The following is a 21,947-nucleotide window of genomic DNA, read 5'->3' on the forward strand; positions in this document are numbered from 1 at the left end:
GCTAGAGGTATAATAGCCTTATAAAAGGCCGACATTCAACACCGAATTGAATGGTATTGAGCTGTAATGGATTGTTCTCAAATTGGGTGGATAATCTGTTTGTGAGCGCCGGCTTTTGTTCGCGCTGAGTATATTCCACTTCGCTCCTACTCGTATGCGACTCTTTACTTGTCCATTGTTGAGACTTGGGAATGATTACTAGTGTCGCGACAATTACTCAAGTATTAGTTGCCTGCGTTGTTTTGTCATTTAAGTGAAAACTTCTTTAGCGACGTTGAGCACATTTCTTGGGATGCGTATAAAATGTTAAGCTCGCCTCAAGACACGTGGCCTGATCGAAAATTCGTAAGATGGTCGTTGAAATTTTAGACGAAATTTGATTTTTCTGAGAGATAAACATTTTAAAGTGATATAAATTGTCATTTTGTGAACGATAACGCAATAAATGAATATTGTATTTAACCACATAAATGCTAGTACTGTTGTGCGATTATTCTCTAACCATTCCAAAATATTAAAAATGCACAACTTTAATGTTCAAGTTTTTTTTCTGCCGGTACTCGCGGATTGTAACTCGATTTTTTTGTCTTATTTAGTGTTGTGTATTACGAAAGTATGAACACAAATTAAGAAAGAACAGTGGCATTAATGCTTCCGAATGACTATCAGCAGGGCTAATTGTGCGGTATATGTACTTACTATTGTTCCGATGAGAACAATTATTATTTTATTAGCTCAAATGCAATTCAGCAAAATTTAAACAATACAACATTCCTAAGCCGTTAATAGAATTAATACTATTCGTTATTTTTCTTGTTTTTTAGGGACGAGAACCACAACTTGGTTGAATATCAATAACGATAGTTTCGAACTGTCGGTTCTTATAAATTTTGTTGTATGTAATTTGAAACGTTATAATATTTTTGTTGCGTCTCTGCATATCTGAAATAATTTGTTAAAAAATGATGCCGTGTTCATTGATTTAAGGAGTGGCGAGATCTCATTAAAACTCTACTTTTCAGGTGTGGTGATAAGAGCAGTTACGATAAATGTTGATGTTAACTGTAATGTTATAACCGTCATGAATAAATAGCTTAACTTTGACTTTATTGCAGTATTTAATTGTTCTAAAAATCAATAACACGGTAAGAATAACATTCATAGTAAAAGAGAAATGCTAAAATAGCATTTCTAATTTATGAATGAGTAATTTATTATTTATAATCAAGGTCGCATAATCAGCAACTAAGCAGAATATAAAGAATGACACATCTAGAATATCAATTAAATCCGATTGATGGCTTGTAACCCGATCTCTGCTGGCGAAGCTTGTGCAAATAAATCTGCCGACTTAATTACCTGAACTCACAATTCTCACACAAGATAATGTGGGCAACGGAAATATCAAGTTTAGAGTTCCGCCGGCTCACGTAATCAATACCGACATGATACAGCTACGGAACCCACCATTAAACCTTTCACTGCAATCTTTTTATATCAAAATCCAGCCGGCTTGATCCCTACTTACATAAAGTATTGTATTTAGCACAAACTATTGAGAGCTCAGGTTATACTGGACGTGTGTTTTATAATTGAATTACCCTTATATTTAGCTGTTTCCTGTTGTAATACGGACTGGAACAGGAAGCTGTCAAATTTTAATCAAATTATTTAATATAAAGCAGGTTATGATTAAGTCAGAGCTTTACAATTGGCTATTGATTGTCTGAAAGGAGCTATTAATATTATGTCGAACAATGCATCAACAAATTAATAGAACCCAGAGCCGCATTGGCTGTGGTACTACTTACAGTGAAGTTATCCGAGTTGAAACCAAAAGATCTTGATCCCTGCCTGACCTGACAAATTTTTCTTGTTATGATGCCCGTTTACCAGTTATGAATTTTAACAAAAAATTTGAAAAATAACAATTCCTTGCAATTGTTTAAACAAATTCGGGGTGGCCCCATGACAATATGCATTTATATCATCAGTATGGCAATTTGAAGAAGAGATCGCATAAAAAGATTGATGTGGAATATTTTTCGGTATCTACTCATGCACCAATTCCTCCTGGACGAAATAAGGAAATGGATTAAAATTGCAATCCCGTATCCCGTAATTAAGGATTGCAATTGTGTGTAGAAATCAAAATCAAACGTTAGTGGATTAAAATTTGCCTAGAATTTCCATAATAATACTGTAGTCAATAATAAAATTAGCAAGCTAAGTCCAGATTGTTAATAATTCTTCGGGTGGTATAGCAGTAAGTGAAAATAACAACCGACATTCTTGTCAACGAAAAAAATACAAACCACTGTAGAGTAACAATACATTTCACGCACAACCCTACGAAATAAACCATTTTAACAAATTTCCACAATAAAAACAAACTCCGCAGTAATATGCGATGATATTATCCGATACACATCAAGATATTCAAACATTATTTGATATCCCCTCATTTGCACCCTCGCAGATCACGGCCCTGTCGGCGCGAGGGGACATTGTTCACGTGTTTGTGGATCAAGACGATTATGGTAGCTACCGTGGTCATAATGGGGCTTCATTTGTAACACTTCACACATCATAAACTGTGTATTAGCGATTAATATTATCAATATTGTTCACGATTAAAATGAATTATTAATGATGCATTATACTTAAGTATCTACTACATATAATATTTAAATGTTGTTAGAGATACTAATGGTAGCTATAACTTGTTTAATTTAGTTTTATTTTTTGGTGGTGAAACAATCAATCTATCTAATCTAATCAAGAAACTAAACAATTTCATTTAATATAATATTAACTATTACATGTGAGATTCACTGTGTTTTTATGCGATGGCCAAGTTAATTTATTTATTTAAAACATAAAATATTTTCAATATTGATATAGGCATAATAAGATGTTGTTAGGTTAGCTAATTACGCTATAACTTAAGTTATAGACAAAAGTTAAGTTATAGACAAACAAAGACAAAAGGACCCTTAGGTAGGGAATAAATAAATTGACTGACTTGATATTACATTTAACCCATAACCTTTTACGGTAGGAGAACTGAGTTGCGAGACTTGGTTTTTTTTCAAGTATGTTTTTAATGACATTATAATGACTCGCATCTCTGTCATCACACGGGAAAGTCATTTTTGCCTTTGCGGTACAACCGCCTGGAGACCTAGTCACAAAAAAACCCTGTTAAGGCATTTGTATTTCTTCTTGAGAGAAATTTCGTATCGGGTTAAAACTGTCAAAATTTCGGAAATAATAGTAGTCGGGTGGGGACAGATCTAACGAGTGCAAGCGATGTGTGAGGGTTTCTGAATGTATGTCCGTTATATTTTAACAGAGTTCTCAATCCGTACAGGGTCATTATAATGCAGCAATAATAAGCACTGTTGACAAGTCGGGACTGTCTCTCAGCGAGATTCGCCATCATAATGCGATAACTTATAAATGCTGTGAACGTAGTATGTGCATAAAAATTTTAGCATCTGGAGCTGCCACGGAGGCGCTGTATTTCGGCTTACCAAAAATGATCGGTAGAACAGTTTTACCAGTGGGAGGCTCCTTTGCACAGGATGCCGGCTACATAATGGGTAACGCAACAGCGCCTCATTCTGCCGTGAAGCAGTAATGTGTGAGCATTACTGTGTTTCGTTCTAAAGGGCGCCGTAGCTAGTGAAATTACTTGGCAAATGAGACTTAACATCTTATGTCTCCAGGTTACGAGCGCAGTTTTAGTGCCACTCGAAATTTTTGGGTCTTTCAAGAATACTGCATTGTAACGGGCCGGGCGTAACAATAACCATAAGCTGAAACTCCTGATCGTCTTATCCCTTATTTTCTTTAAAAAAAAATTCATCACTTTCCATTGTATGAGCTTGGCATTGTTTGGTATTAAATAAGGAGGTAATAAACTTAAGAAATTTCATTACAATTCACAATTCACAAGTCACTCAAAATTAACTTTATTTTTGTGTCGGTTCAACTTGGTAAGGCCAGGATCAACGAGTGTTTTTCTTTATAGGTCAGTTAAATTATAGAGAACCCATTTTGAAGCTACTTTACTATAAAAGTGAATACTTGAAAATTATTGTGTATTCTCTGGAACCTACTAGAACTATTAATTTATCAGAAATTGCTTGATTCTCGTGTTCAACGTATGAATATAGTTTGTTACATGAATATAACTGAGTTTGATGCGCCTGCGCCCTTTCTTCTCAGGTCTGAGGCAGTCTATTTTAAATGTGTGGTATTTTTGACGTTCAAGAAGTGATTTTGAATCCTATTTTGAATAAAAATATTTGAATTTGAATAAAAAAAAACGATTAAGTGCGAGTCAGACTCGTGCACGATCAGTTCCGTACAATTATTTATAAAAACGAGCAAAAAAAATCGTTTGTTGTATGGAAGCCCCTTTAAATATTTGTTTTATTTTGTTTTTTAGTATTTTTTGGTTAAAGGGCAACAGAAATACATAATCTGTGAAAAATCTAACTATCACGACTAATGAGAAACAGCCTGATAAAAAATTGATATTGAAGTCTTAATAATAAGGCACCCTAATTAAAAGTACAAATTTTTAGAAACATAATATATAATGTTTTCATAAATATAAACATAATGAAGTCATATTATTTATTTCTTTAAATTTCTCTCCATATTTTTCAGCGTAAAAACTATATTACAATGTCAGCATCATGACGAAAAAAAGAGATTCCATTGCCTATTCTATCTCAATCTGGTTTGAATGTAAGGCTTAAACGGCGTTTTCTTGAGAATATATTGAAACGCACACAAAATATTTACTCACCAGCAATTGCGATGCTACGTCAGATAAAACCTTAGATCATTTACGGCCGTTTTCAATAACCCATCTATCCGTAGTTTAACTTACTAGAGGTAGACAAATCTATCCTTTTACGCTTACTTACATTTCAATAACCTATTAACAGATAGCATTGGACTGAAACTATATTGTATAAAACTATGGATAGATAAGATCTTGTCATTGAACGGTGACAGCAATGTATCCGTAAGTTAAACTAAGGATAGATAGGATATTGGAAACGGCCGTTATACATCTAGATAGACTTAGACAGCTATAAAAACATCGAAAAAATTCAGGTAGACTTATATCTCGGAGATTTATTTGGATTTAAAATCGGGCGTCACGGTGTTGGTATCCTCCATGTTGTTTTAAGTCAATCACGTCACCGACAGTGACGTACACAGTGACAACTTCAAACACACTTTGAAAGATGACGTTCGCCATCAGTTCAGCCCAATACACAGAGTAGAATATAATCATACAGGCCATATTACTTTTATATTCTAATTCTCCGACATATGTATAACCTCTATTTTGAGCAATGCACGCACACAAATCGCGAGTGTACGACATAGCTTCCCACGCAAACTAATCTAAAAACATGGCCTATTTTCATCGTATAAATTATCCAAGGATAAAACCATCTCCGAACCGAATTAGGATCTGGATATGACTCGAAGACACTGTATCGCCCGGAGCCCGCCAAATACCGCACACGCGAGCCCCATCCCGCCAGACCACGTCTGGTGTAGTATCACCACAAACGTCATTTCCCCCGCGATATCAAATCGTCGGCAGGCGGCGTCTCCCACGGGGCTCGGAGCGCCCGATCCCGTTATTCCAACAAATTACGTGTTTTGCATCAACCATTTAATTTCACGCGACCATCAATACGCTTTTTTGTTCTTTATCATTTGAAGACCGGTTCAATATGTTTCTGTATATTCCCTATTTCTTCTGTGTATTGTCAATGACTCTTCGATATATAAAGACTCCCTACTGTATACTTATCGTGCCGTCATTTGCAGAACTAAGTTACAAAACGTTTAATGTCAAAACTGTTGTGTCTCCATTTGAATATGTTCTCCTCTATCAGTGAAATAAGGGACGAGACGAGCAGGACGTTCAGCTGATGGTAATTGAGACGCCCTGCCTAATACAATACAGTGCGGCTCAGGATTCTTGAAAAACCCAAAATCTCTTAGCGGCACTACAATAATTGCGCTCGTCAACGTGAGACATAAGATGTTAAGTCTCATTTGCCCAGTAATTTCACTAGCTACGTCGCCCTTCAGACTGAAACATGCTTACACATTACTGCTTCACGGCAGAAATAAGCGCCGTTATGGTACCCATAACCTAGCCGGCATCCTGTGCAAAGGAGCCTCCCAATGGTGAAATTATTGGTTACAACTATGTTTTAGTAGACATAATAAGCTACTTCTTCCTACACAGATGAAAGTCTACAAGTAACTACTTAAAGTATATTACCGAGACCAAAGTCTCGCTAGATTATGGGTACCACAACGGCGCCTATTTCTGCCATGAAGCAGTAATGAGTAAGCATTACTGTATTTCGGTCTGAAGGGCGCCGTAGCTAGTGAAATTACTGGGCAAATGAGACGTAACAACTTATATCTCAAGGTGAGGAGCGCAGTTGTAGTGCCGCTCAGAATATTTCGGTTTTCAATAATTCTGAGCGGCACTGCATTGTAATGGGCAGGGCGTATCAATTACCATCAGCTGAACGTCCTTATTTGAATAAAAGAAAAGTATGGCGCGCGTCGATGGCCAAATACGAATCTTTGAGGAATACCGAAAAAACACACCAACTGTCTAATTTAAAAAAGATTCAGCCTGTATATATACATTTAGCATTACTTTATAAATGGAGAACATAGTAATTATATTTCGTATATCTCATTGACCTAGCCTTGATAATCTTCACTCGTGTCGTGTGGTTTTAACACATCGGTTTTTCTTTGTAATATTTAACTGCTTACAAATAATTGTTTTTGCGCGGGATTGAAATTATTGTACATTTATTTTCTAGAAACGGTAGCGAGTTCAACGATCTATTGCAGGTATTTTAATTCACAGTAACAACAATTGACATATTTTATTAACTTGATAACTCTACTTCTTTCTTATTTTGTAAATATTTTAATTTTCTGTGGTACTTATTGATATGTCAACCGTCAGTTGATGTCTCGTCTGGTTTCAGTTATAAATAAAATTATATAAAAATGCCGTTTATTTCCAGTCAATTTACATTTCTTAAACTCTATGTATGTGCTTGTTTTGTTTAGTTTATTTGTGTATCCTATGTATTACATCATAGTCTTTATAGTTACCTACTTAATTTTAATATTTAATCTGCCCGGAATCTACAACCCCAGAATGGGTGAAGGCCTCCTCCAGTGATGCCCATTTCACTCTGTCATCAGACTAATTTTCTCTAGTTTGACCAGCTATTGCATTAATATCATGTTCCCATCTTGTGGTAGGTTTACCTCTTGTTCTTTTGCCTAGTACAAATTATTCCTTTATAATTGTTATTCATAATAACCAATGATAAATATATTTCTTATTAAAATATTCGTTGAGTTGCGAGAAAACTACTTAATATTACATAATTATAATATTCGTGCTATAATGCTGTTAGGCCGCTTACACCTGACCTCGGACGCACGTTTGCGCTGAGGTTCAACAGCTCGTGTCATCTCATTATCGAGTCAGCAGTCTCCTGCACTACAGGGTACAGTGACCATCGTCATGTTAACACGTTATTATAATATTTCCGCCACAAATAGTTATTCAATGCATATTATAGTCATCTAGGACTTCTAGGACGTATCTAGGAGAAGTTTAAAATTTTCAAATATTGCCCGCCTTATATGAATTTATTTAATAACTGACATATTGTAATATATATATGATTGTTATTGTTAAAGATCTTAGCATCATTAGTAAAATAGTTTTGCCGATAGAAGAAGTTACACACTTTATTTACTTACTAGCTGATGCCCGTGACTTCCTTCGCGTAGGTAAAGGGTTTTAAAAATTATAAGTATGTATAATATGTATGTATTTTCATGGATGCCATTGTCAGATCTGGACCAAATTACAATGGGACCACGCGGGAGGCACCAGCTTTCAAATAAAAAAATAATTATCAAAATTGGTTCATCAAACATACCGACGAATTGAGAACCTCCTACTTTTTTGAAGTCGGTTAAAAATAAATAAATGTAAATTAATACAAAATGATTGAGTACAGTAGCTGCATCATCCACAAACACCGTAAAAAATAAAGGTATTTCCGAGCATTTAATAAGCAATTTATTAAGATAAGCGAGCTATAGATAAGAATGGTCCTTCATACTAATACTTGGATAGCGCCTTATGAAGCACTTTTCTATGGACTGGCTTTCTCGCTCTACTTGAGGCAATCAATTTCCTTATACTTGATAAGGAGCTAAAGCGAAAGCTATTATAAGAATTTAAGGCATTGTTCTGACAGACTATTATTATATGACTTATGACATTAACATTAGTAATTACTCCACCGCACGGGGTCCCACGATCGCAACTACAAATTACTTTCATTTGCAGAAAGATCAAACTCCAAAGCATGCCCCTATGTAATTATACCAAAAAAATAACAACAATTTGTAACCGATATCAAAAGAAAAGCGGTCTTATGAAACAATGCCTTCACGCTAAACAAACAACGCAGCAACCCTAATCATACACAACTGTTGAACAGAATTGAACTTTAAGCTAATACTTATACAGTTCTACTTTAAACAGCTCATACATTTCACCAAACCTAACTAGAATTTGCTAAATAATCAACCTTATATCAACATAAATAAAGTTGATTCTTATTTAACATCTTTTACATCTTAAAAGATATTCGATAACTACTCTAAGCATTCTGAAATAAAGGTTATATTGGCGAAAAAACCGGGTACTTTTGAAGGTCTATTAATCGAATTTCTACGTTATATAGTAAACTTTAAGGTTGGGTTTACTGCGAGCGGCTTGTAGATAGAGTTGATCACAAAACGTTTATTAGCACATTTGGGTGGTAAGTGAAGCGTCGCCGTGAAGTGACAAGTAATTGAGGGGAGACCGTGCTGGCTGCGAACAGATGGAGCAGGAGTGAGGAGCAGCGGGTTAAGTGGTTTTTGAGAGGCATTCGTGCTTTATTGATTTATGTAAACCTTTTATGGGGATGAAAGGTGAAAATGCTTATCGTTATTCTATTACGAAAATAAAGCGCTTGTATTTGACATAATTGTAGAAAGGATAATAACATAATGTGAAACCCGATTTGTTCATTCCATGCTGAGAGTTTAAATTGCATACATATGTATGCTGTTACCAGTGGCAGCCTCCTTTGCACAGAATTCCGGCTAGATTATGGGTATGGCGCCTTTTCTGCCGTGAAACATTAATGTGTAAGCATTATTGTGTTTCGGTCTGAGACTTTTGAGACACAAGATGTTAAGTCTCATTGAAATGACAAAATTATTAATTCACTATATTATATACATTCGTACGGTTCTTTGGAGTTAGCACACGATGCAGGCTAGTCTATGAGTACCACAAAGGCGCCTATTTATACCGTGAAGCAGTAACGTGTAAACATTACTGTGTTTCGCTCTGAAGGGCGCCGCAGAAAGTGAAATTACTGGACAATTGAGACTTAAAATCTTAAAGTGTCAAAGTGACGAGCGCAATTGCAATGCCGCTCAGAATTTTTGTGTTTTTCAAGAATCCTGACCGGCACTGCATTGTATGGGGCAGGGCGTCATCAATTACCATCAACTAAACGTCCTGCTCGTCTCTTCCTTTATTTTCATAAGATATTGAGACTCATTTGCCCAGTAATTTCACTAGCTACAGCGCCTTTCAGACCGAAACACAGTAATCCTTTTACAATACTGTTTCACGGCAGAAAAAGGTGCCGTTGTGGTACCCATAATCTAGCCGGCATCCTGAGCAAAGGAGCCTCCCACTGGTTACTCAGTTAAGTAGATTATAATTAATTTATTTCATTAATAATTTTTAAGTATTTTTTATTAACACGTTATATTATGTAACACGGTATCTTGTTAGTTACAATTGTTAAAAGTAGAAAACAAGTGGGCTTAGTGTATTACTACAATTGGCTGATGATACACCATCGAATGAATCCCGCGCATCTGCTGATGTTTATCAGGAGATAAGAGTGGTACATCGCGCATAGATCGTATCGCAGCCTAAAATGTTATAATGTATCGTGATTAGAAAAAGGTTCGAGTGAAGCTTTCTTAAATACAGCTTGAAACGAGTGCGTAAATATGTCTCATACTAAAACTGGTAGAATTAACCAGTAGAAGAATAATGAACCGCTGTTATTAATAATTGTAAGTGATGAAGGGTAGGTAGCACGTTTCGGCTTCAGATTCAGTTGAAGTTGGCGCGGCAGATCTCCTAGCATCCAGCCCTGCCCACGTAATTATTTGTGTCAAGTCACTCAGAGTAGTTTCCCATCGAAGTGACATCTCGAACCCTTTATTAACTAGAGATTAGCGACAATGACAAACAAACCGACACGGACTTAGACGCGCCCTCCACTCTTGCGGGCCCGCTCCTCTGGCAGCGGACAGCGAGAAGCGAAAGCGGATTTTTTGATTTAGTCTTTTATTATAAAATGGAATTATTATGAATTCATTTAACTTGTATGTATTCTTTTATAACGTTTACATAATGTCAACATTCTTCACTTATTGCGTAGAATTACGTTATTTATTTGCCAAAATCGTTGATTGTTGATGTCACAGCGATATCTGTTGACGTGAATTACTTTTACCGAGTGATTTTACGAGTATTTTTGTTATACCACTTACGTATTGTTATACTGTTTAAACGGAAACGAAATTGTTATAGGAGACCATCCGCAAAAAGACTAAAAAATATAATAAATAATTCTGTGTTTAGTAGAAAAGTGTTCTGTTCATCCAGATGTTACAAATTATAGTGTTGCTAACAATCTTAGTGTTAATGATATGGGAATTGGAGCAACCTTACCTACTATACGTATTTGTGTGATTATCAGGGCTGGGATGTCTCGGCCCGCCAGTCAGAATACTGCAAACTCTTGTAGTAGATGTTACCAAATCTAAGGGCGTCATTTGTGGAGCGACATGTAGACTATAGTAGGCTTGAGTTAATATAGTCTCGTCGTGTAGTGATTTTAATTACGGAACGAATAAGTCAATAATGCCAGAAAATCATTAAGCCATCACATCATTTCTGACGGATTTGTTTTAATGTGGGAATGGAAATGAATCCACGATGTAACAAAGTATAACAACTTTACCAATGCCATATTTAATGACTAAAATATCTTGCGTTGATAATAAAATATATTTTAACTAAAATACAAATGAATTATAGGATTTTTTTTAGGAGGAGAAAAACATGTTTTTAGAAATAAGTAATTGTTCGCTCGCAGTATGGACCCACCCGACGGGGAAATAGCTGAATTTGATGCCATTTTCGACGTGGCATAAGAAGCAATTACTAAACGTCCAATTTAAAAAGATCCCCTAAATCGTATTTCCCGCAGCACTCGTGTATTGTGCGCTGGAGTCCGCCGGTTCGACGTACGCTGGGGGCATGCTGACATATGCTTCGTACTGTATGTAGGGTGTAGGGTCCGTAAGCCCCTTGGGTTCATTATATTTGAGTCAATTCTGTTTGCGAAGTTCACTTAATAAAGGGTGATTTTCGTTTAGTTACAATTGAATTATTGAATGTACTCAGTGTTTGTTCAAGAATAGCGGCGGTGATGCGTGACTTAAACATATTGTTATTTGAAAAACTGTTTATTTAAGTACTTACGTATACTTAACATTATATATTCCGTTTGATTAATAGTTCATACACGTTGTGTGCCATGGAACTTAAGATATCTTCTTTGATAACTTCTAATTAACTGAGAAAGAAGTATATACCCAAGTAAATTATGATACAATTCCATAACAATCATGGCTGTTTCAAAACTATAAAAATATCGACATCCGGGAACACTTCACACTACAGTCAACTCAGTAATCTCTAATATCTGGTATTCTAGTCATACTATTCCATCGCATCTTGAAGGCCCTAGTCAGTCCTCATAGCCAAATGGTCGGAGGTCGTCAAATGTAGAATTTTAATTTAATATACTTTAATGACTTCATTTGAATTGTAATTTCCTATAATTAATGTGATTACATCAATTTTATTTCTCCTATTGTTGGTAAAATTTGTTCAATACGAAATAAACTGTAACATAATAAATATGTTTTGTTATTAAATTTAATTGTGAGTTAATTTTTGATTTATGACATAATTGCGATTAAATTTATAAAACATCAAATTTTACTCTCTAATGTACTTATTTACTTCTTACTTATGAATGTTATTAATTATTAGTTGTTACTCAACTTGTATTTTTGTCAATATTATTTCGTATCTGTTAATGTATGCTTTGTTTTTTTATGATAATAAGGAACGAGACGAGCAGGAAGTTCAGCTGATAGTAATTGATACACCCTGCCCATTACAATGCAGTGCCGCTCAGGATTCTTGAAAAACCCACAAAATCTTACATTACAATTGCGCTCGCCACCTTGAGACATAAGATGTTAAGTCTTATTTTCCCAGTTATTTCACCAGCTACGGCGCCATTAAGACCGAAACACAGTAAGGTTTACACATTGTTGCTTCATGGCAGTAAACAGGCGCCGTTGTGGTACCCATAATCTAGCGGGCATCCTGTGTGAAGGAGCCTCCCACTGGTGAATGTACCTGATGGTGTAACTGCAATGGGTACTGACCTGTACGCGCACCTCGGGCAGGTTCACCTTCATGGCGAGCTCCTCACGTGAGTACACGTCTGGGTAATGGCTCTTCTCGAAGGCGCGCTCCAGCTCATGCAGCTGATAGGTGGTGAAGGTGGTGCGGTTGCGGCGGTGCTTCTTCTTGTCAGCAGATCCTGGCCGCGGAGGCTCCTCATCTTCAGACTTGTCCTCGGGAGCCTGGTACCCGTCGTTACTGTTGCACGACCCCTCGCCTGCACACCGCACATCACTTTAAAATATGAACAACAATAAAAGAAGAATCGGTTTTTTTTTAATGGAAAAAGAAGGAAAAACGAGCGTACCAGGTGACCACCTGGCGTTAAGTGATCACCGCCGCCCACATTCTCTTGCAACACGAGAGGAATCACAAGAACGTTGCCCTTAAATAAGGTGTACTTTGTTTGAAGGTACCCATGTAGTATCGTCCCGAATACACCGCACAAGGAAGTTCATTCCACAGCTTTGTAGTACGTGGAAGAAATATTCTTGAAAACCGCACTGTGGAGGAGCGCCACACATCCAGATGGTCCTAATTTGTGGCGTGTCGTGCGAAGGTGGAATTCGGCGCTGAGGTTTGTGTACAAATAAATGTCAGTTTCACAGTAGATTCTAATTAAATATTTTATTTGAAATAGGATATTAAATCACTTATTGAATGTCAAAATTTAGCACCTATTTGAAAATTTATGACTCAGACCTGAGAAGAACTCCAGAAAATCAGCGGGCGTCTTCATTTTGAAAATAAAATATTGTTTCAATAAAAAATATAATTTAAATAGCCTAAGTCGCTCTATTACCAATCTATTGGTATTATTAAGAAAGCCATTTAGAAAGTTTTTATGTTATAGTAACCTTTACCACACATACGTTTTTTTTTCTTTTGAATTTCGTAACAAATTTGATTGGTACGTTCTCTGACATAGTGTTGTAAATGCATTTACATCACTCATCAAACGACTTAGTAGCTCGCCTTAGACGAGTAGCAGGCAATAGGCATAACAAGTTTATACAAGTTGTCTTTTTTTTTAAATGATAACCTTCACTTCTGGGATAAATTACACAAATTAAATTTCAAAACAAAATTGATGAACGATGCGAGACCCGAACCCGCGACCTCTCGCGTTCCATAGGAGCGCTCTTACCACTGAGCCAACCAAAGGTTGTGGCCCAACCTGACAGTTGAACAAGACATACAAGATTTATCAACGATGCGTCACTCGAACGCGCTTTCGAGTCCGGCATCGTTGATTTTTTTTTTTTCAAATTTAATTTGTATAACAAGTTGATGTTTGTAATTGGTATATTGGTAAAACAATAATCCCACGCCAGTAGTGTCTAATTAATGGGTTAATTATGTGATCAAGGTTTTCACTATCTTTATAACTGTGAATATAAGAGACAAATTATACTAAATACAATTAATGTTCACGCATTTTTAAGTACTACATTAATAAATAACAAAAAACACAGCTGTCAGATCATACGTGCATGAAGTAGGTGTTACAGAATAGTAATTGTCAGTGCAAATTTACGAGCTGAAGGGGGCTACAATTACAGAGATACGATCAAACAAACATACATACTGTTCGCTTACACAATAATTTTAACTGTGTTATGATTTACTGGCTGGCGGACTAAAACAAATAGTTTTACAGTTCGGGTGTTGTTAAGTGTAGTCAGATTGAGATCTTCATGTAATGATTACCATAACAATTAAAAGCCAGAGGATAAAATTTATTTCTGCCGTGAAGCAGTGATGTATAAGCATTACTGTGTTTCCATCTGAAGGGCACCGTAGCTAGTGAAATTACTTGGCAAATGAGACGTAACACCTTATGTCTTAAAGTGACGAGCGGAGTTGTGCCGCTCAGAAGTTTTGGGGTTTTTTAAAGAATCTTGAATTGCCTGAGTGGTACTGCATTGTAATGGGCAGGGCATATCAATAACCCACAGCTGAACACAAAAAAAGCAAGCAAGATTCGCGGGTTCGATGTTCCGTGGAGTTTGAGATTAAAAATCATATCATTGACAAATAGTATATTATGATACAATTCATCTAAGTTGCTGTGGATTGCAGCCCGAGCATTAGCCGAGGGCATACATCAGCCGAGTAAGCAAGTTGCTCACGTGGTTTGTACTCACTTTTTCAACACACTTGTAAAGAAAAACACTAATTCCACCTTCGCACGACACGCCACAAGTTAGGATATCATCCCCACCATCTGGATGTGTGACGGTCCACCACAGTGCGGTTTTCAAGGAGCTTTCTTCCACGTACTACAAAGCTGTGGAATGAGCTTCCTTGTGCGGTGTTTCCGGGACGATCCGACATGTGTACCTTCAAAAAAAGCGCGTACACCTTCCTTAAAGGCCGGCAACGCTCTTGTGATTCCTCTGGTGTTGCAAGAGAATGTGGGCGGCGGTGATCACTTAACACCAGGTGACCCGTACGCTCGTTTGTCCTCCTATTCCATAAAAAAAACTAAACATGTATTGCTTAAATCCATCAAATGCGATACAAATTAAATATGTAAATTATGGGAAATGGCGCGAAAGTTTTTTTTTTGCATGCGCCAAATGTGATGATATTGGTTATATATAGCCTACTTCAAATTTATAATTTTAGTGACAAAATGCATGTATTTTATAACAAATTAAATTGTGAAACCAAAAATGTAAATGGATTTTCAGCGGCATAAAACCTCTTTGTTGTTATAATAAAACTGTACTACCCGGTTGAATTGAAAACGCTCTGTTTATTCTCATATAATTTGCAGTTAGGTAGAACGTAACTTTTGAGGGATAATTCTATTATGAATTAATGTGTAATATTATTATGCACGTGTGGTTATAACTCGGTTTATGGCCCTTAGAACGTTGAAATAAGGCTCAGTTAACGAGCAAGTGTGTTGAAAAATAAATTTTGATACGACTACCGTACCATTGTATTTCTTTTTCAACCGCCACGCACTATGCGTGATTCGGTTTGACTTTAGTCCCAACTGGGACTTTCCATCCCATGTTATTATTACGTTTAGTGTGTTGCGTTGTTGGTATTGAGGTATCGCTTACTATCACATGAATGTCTTTACTCCATCCGTCATATCTTATTAAAAAAATATATATATCTGTCTTCTGTGTGCCAGAGAAACATACAGGAATGAGCAATCATAAGATGAAGTTCAAAAACTATTCAGTAGCTTTTAAGTGACCGTGCACGTCAATAATAAACATCAACTTTCGCACCGGCCGTCGGGTCGGGGCCATCGGCAACCACAGCATTCGAGAGATGAGATTGCGTCGCTCAATTCGACTCAATCATAACTTTATATCAGTTTGACATTTAAGTGAATCACTCGATGTCACAACGCATTAATCGTTCTACAAACATTTTAATTCAATTCTGAGATATGTCTCAGCGTCCATTGAGGAATATCTTCAAGAAAGCCCAATCTATACCTTCATCTTGTCAAACAACACAACACCGCTACTATACAGCCGTCTCGCTCGCACTCACCACGTCAATATTAAACGAGAAGGATGGGTGAATGTAAAACAAATAAAAACACGACGGACCACGCATTAAGATGAACACTTATCGATACAATCTGGTTGTGTTTTTTGTAATAATTATCGATAATCGGGCAACACTACAAGCGTTATAGCGCGCTTCATAATGGCCGCCGTTGTTTTTTCGCCGGCAACCCTAATCACGTGTCAGATTTGCCGTGTTGCTACATATTAAAGCTCTTCGGCTTAATGAGTCGAAGTGGATTCGTTATAGAAAGTTTTTTTTTGTTTTATTGTTGGTTGCTCAATGCTAATGTTCGGTAATTGATCGAATTGTTTATTGAGACTAATTGCTGCTCGAATGTTTCATATTTATTAATCATACGAGTACCGAGTGGGTAGCGGTGACCTGCTTCACCGTGCAACGTGAAGGCACGTAAAGTTCTCCATTCCTTAATATACGCAATGTCCGTAAAATGATATGTAAATAATTGAAATTAGTAAAAACATTAGTTAGTAAGTAATTAAATTAGGTAAAATGATATTTTTAAATGTCAACTGAGTGAAGCATCTGAAAAGAAGTCTTTTATAGTATAGTACGATTTTGTCAGTAGGAGATTAAATAGTTACAATAGTTTTAAAATACGTCAACTTTAGTTCTGTGATATGTGTTGGTATCTTGATAAATATTCCCGGAGCCATTTCAAGAACACTATTGTACATAGAAGCTGTGTTGCATGTAAACACATAATCTATTCTTGCTTCTCAAATTTATACTGTGGATTTCAGATGTTCTGACAAATGTATCAGGGTCAGTTTTTACAAATATGTTGGCATAATGTCCGTATTGCGCAGTACTGTACATATAGCAGCCATCGTCATAGTACAAGCATAGTACTTGTACTATTGCATATTCTTCGCGTGTAGCTGATGACTAGTGCAAGGCGGTAGTTCAATTTATTGAAATTATACTTTTTTAGGCGCGTTATGAAAAAATTATGAGTAACACAAAAGTAACAGGTTGAAGTTGGTTGCTAAAATTTTCTGACGTTTATCATTCGTTATTTTTTTTTTTTTGGTTCTTCATCCATTATTTGGACAGGATGAAACCCATTGGAAAAGGAAGAGAATATAATAATATTGAAAGGATAAATTACGGGCGATCTGAGGTCGGGAATTGAAAAAGGGTAAAAAACCGTTTATCCTGATTTCCGCCGAAGCTACAAGTCTAATGGAAAAAAGTTAAATAGCAAAGTTGTAGGTAATAAAAAGATCTACAACTTTTTTTAACAACATGGTTTTCCAAGTAGGTGGCAGAGACCACCCCTTTTCTCTATTAAAATTGATATGAATAATATTTTTTCTACAGTTTCGCAACGTGAAAGAAATTCACACTATGGAGGAACGTACATATCAATTGCAAAAACAGTGTTTAGCAACTCTCTACTAAATCTCTAGTAATTGTGTAAATAAAGAGAAACATTTCCAACTTATTCACTCTCAATACGAGATATATCATATTAATAAATGTGAACAATAAAACTGGTAAGAACGAGCTTTTCTTCACAACGCAGATTCCGTATACAATAGGTAGGTATTGCATTCTTCATTAGACCAAACATAAAAAATATGATTTAATTGAGATTTGTTCTGACTCGCGTACCGCATAGCGTTTTGTGTCTTATTGAATGGTAATATTGATGATTATTATAGATCATCAAACTTCCATTCATAAAAAAACTGATATCAGATATTTACTTGTTCGTATTAATTTGTTTTGATGTTAATTTTTACTAGAATTATCTGTGATCCTTACAGACAGACACTGAAGTGACTGCTATAAAGGCAAAAGGCATAAAAGGCATTTATTTTCTCAAAATTGATTCCTTTAAAATTCTTTTTAATGTCATTTCTTATACTACTAGATACTACTACCGCTTCGGAAACAAATGGCGCTCTGAGAGAGAAGAAGCGGCGCAAGAAACTCTCCCAGCATTCTTTTTTTATGCGCTCTTTTCAATAAAAATATACAATATTGTACAGTCATTTCTATCGCTATAAAATAATCACAATCTAGTCCCAGGCTGTCCGATCATTTAGATATTCAGCAGTAGAGTAATAGGATTTACGACAGAGCCATTTTTTTATAAAACATTTAAATTTATTTATAGATAATGCCTGAACAGTGGCTGGGACTTTATTGTAGAAGTGTATACATTTACCCTTAAAGCTATTATGTATATTATGAAGCCTACTAGAATTAATTACAAGCAATCCCTTATTTCTAGTGTTATAATAATGAAAATCACTATTAAGAGCAAAAAGGTGACGATTTTTGTGAACATATATTAAATTTTCATAAATGTACTGACAATAAACAGTCATAATACTTATTTCTTTAAATTTTTCTTTGAGAGGCTGTCTATAACCAAGCTGATATATAGCACGAACAGCTCTCTTTTGCAGTGCAAACACTATATCAATGTCAGCAGCATGACCCCATAGTAATATACCGTATAATGCTGTGAAAATAACTAAAGTACACTAATCTAGCGGTCGCAACATTCGTGTATATAAAGGGTTCATTGTTTCTTTTAAGCGATAAATTATTAATATGTTGATCGGTCTATGGTAGGTACCAACCTACGGTGATAGCGGCTCGTTTATCATTCATTCATCTATAGATATGTAGCGAGGCTGATTTAACTAAAATAACATAAACAACATCCCTATAATTGATAAAACAATTACGAATAACGCGGAAAACAATCAATCAGAATGTAGAAGCAATCAAAATCGATTCGACGCAAATAATCGCGGAATAATCGAGCTCTATTAGTAAGGGGGACTCGATTGCGGTGACAATCGATTTGCAATCGCTATTACATCGCTATTCGATTATTGGCTGACCACGACGGCGACTCGTCCCTTCCCCTTTACTCACCCCTATGTGTCCTATACGTGTGTCGAGTAAGATATAGAGACAGTATACCGGGACGATATACTGATGATATTACGATATAGTGCAGTCAATAAATGTGTTGGTGGCATGTGAGCGACAACGACAGATCGTCCACTCTTGCGTAGCACTGTTGTTTACAAACCTGGTTCTCAGTTCTCACTCAAAACGACTTCTCGCCTTTGTTTCTTGCTGTTATTTATGGATATGTATTTGGATTATCTACCAATATTGTAGAAAATGTAATGCTGCTTAGGTACTGAAGCATACATATAATATAAGTTAGCTGATTGTTATTTATAATAATTAAGTCTACATAAATTAAGTATTTTTAATTTTAAATTCCTGTAAAAAGTTTTTGTAATACAGGCGATATCTGTCAAAAAAAACGTGCTATTACTGTTATTATTTATATTTTGTTTAGGTTTTAATCTTTACTGGAAACATACAACTGTAAAATTATTCTAATAAAGAAAGTTCACATCATATCAATCAAAAGTGTGACGAACAAAAATTGTCCTAATATATAAAGATGTGGTATTAGTCACAAACAGCTATCGTTAATACAATTTACAACTTTGCTTAACGCGTATGAAATACTCTTTAAAACGATTAAACCGCGTGTAATTCTATCTAACACTATTCTAAAGCAATTGATATACCTAATAGGCACTAAAATGTATAAAAATAATTGCGTATTTTTATACAATCTAATTAATTAATCTGATTCTAGTAACAATTATTGTTATTTTTGGAATCTTATAATACTTAAAGCAAATTTAAGACTTTCATGGTTTTCTCATGGTTACCATTGTCAGATCTGGACCAAATTGCAATGAGACTACACGGGAAGCACCAGCTTTCAAATAAAAATAGAATTATCAAAATCGGTTCACCCAGTCGAAAGTACTGAGACATAAAAAAATACATACCGACGAATTAAGAAAATCCTCCTTTTTTGAAGTCGGTTAAAAATAATAATGAAAATGTAACTTTTACGCAAAATATATGTTCAAGTATGTATTGAGGGTACACATTATTTTTATCTCCTAGCGACTCATAAGAGCCCCTTCCATATCTGGCACTGCCCTCTTGTAGAAAAATGTAGTATGAATGGACTTGTAGTAGAGTAGTAAGACTACAAAAAAAAACATTTTTTCATTAAACTTGCCTTCCAACAATTTGAGCGATGTACAGTTACAGATCTATATACAATTTAATGTTTTTTCAATTTCCTTTAGTCCATATTTTTTGCAGGTTTGCAGGTCAAAACTACCACTCATTCCTGGTGGTAGTTTTTGACCATCAAAATGTGATTTCATATCCTATTTTGAATAAAAATAATTGAATGATAAAGATAAATTTCGAAAAGTAGGCTTCATAAAATAAGTAATTCATTTGTAGGTCTTAAGGATTTTTTCAATACTCTGCAGCATTATATTTAAAATTAATTAATTATAAAATTTCAACACTATTATAAAAGTAAATCGAGTTAAATTAAGGCTTATTACAGTTGAAAGAACTTAATTTAACAAGAATACTTGGCACAATGAAATTAATTGCACTTAATCAATTATATTAATTCTTATTGTCAATCAATTTATTGAGTCTCTCTGTTATAATAATGATATCACAAAAAAGAGTATCTTCTTCTCAAAGTTGTTGTTTCTTCCAATCCCAACTCAGATATCATCTGAGTTAGAGTTAGAGTTAGAGTTGAGGGATAAAAATTACAAAATACATTTTGCATTTCACCCATTTAAGTTTTTATATTAGTATTGTTGATATATGAAGCTGTATTGTAGAGTCAACATTATGTAATACGATCAAAATTTCAACATTTATCGTTGAGTTGTAAGTTGGCGAGAGGTCAGACTGCGGCTCAGTGGGATGAAGGCAACGATTTATGTGGTGACCTGACTCTTTGATAGAGCAATACGGGGACTTATCATTCCGAATATCTAATAAAAGATAGTCATACATATCCCAGAGATGCTCCAAATTAGTTTGTAGATCACTTTTCAATATCAATATAGGGTAAGTATTCAGATAAGGTTATTTACAACTTAATTCTAACTTAAACTTGACCAAGGTTATTTACATTCCCAGCCACTGTTCAGGCATTATCTATAAATAAATTTAAATGTTTTATAAAAAATGGCTCTGTCGTAAATCCTATTACTCCACTGCTGAATATCTAAATGATCGGACAGCCTGGGACTAGATTGTGATTATTTTATAGCGATAGAAATGACAGTACAATATTGTATATTTTTATTGAAAAGAGCGCAAAAAAAGAATGCTGGGAGAGTTTCTTGCGCCGCTTCTTCTCTCTCAGAGCGCCATTTGTTTCCGAAGCGGTAGTAGTATCTAGTAGTATAAGAAATGACATCAAAAAGAATTCTAAAGACATCAATTTTGAGAAAATAAATGCCTTTTATGCCTTTTTACGGCCATTCCCAATACTCAGTCTATCTACGGTTGTGGCCTACTTAGGATAAAAAATCGTAACTATCGTTGACTTTTCTGTCCCAATAAACTTATCGACGGTAACTCATCTTACCGTACACGCTGTCTGTCAATGGGACGACGTATAGCTTACCAGGCATAGAAGTTTGTATGGAAATTGTAACAGTGAACTGGCGATAATAATGAATTATAGGGTATATTGGGACAGCTTCAGATTATTGACAGCTAATTACTGACAGTAGAAGGTAGTAATTTATCTCTATCTGTA

General features: G+C 35.5%; 1 protein-coding gene across 1 annotated transcript in view; it reads right to left on the reverse strand.

The window, feature by feature from the left end:
• Positions 1–21,947, reverse strand: part of LOC126970184 (retinal homeobox protein Rx1-like) — a 57,918-nt gene that overhangs the window by 23,737 nt on the left and 12,234 nt on the right. The window contains exon 2 of the mRNA XM_050815989.1: positions 12,718–12,953. Within this exon, the coding sequence (XP_050671946.1) occupies positions 12,718–12,953 (236 nt within the window). The remainder of the gene's footprint in view (positions 1–12,717; positions 12,954–21,947) is intronic.

The sequence above is a fragment of the Leptidea sinapis genome, chromosome 1, assembly GCF_905404315.1.
Source record: "Leptidea sinapis chromosome 1, ilLepSina1.1, whole genome shotgun sequence".
Classification (NCBI taxonomy): domain Eukaryota; kingdom Metazoa; phylum Arthropoda; class Insecta; order Lepidoptera; family Pieridae; genus Leptidea; species Leptidea sinapis.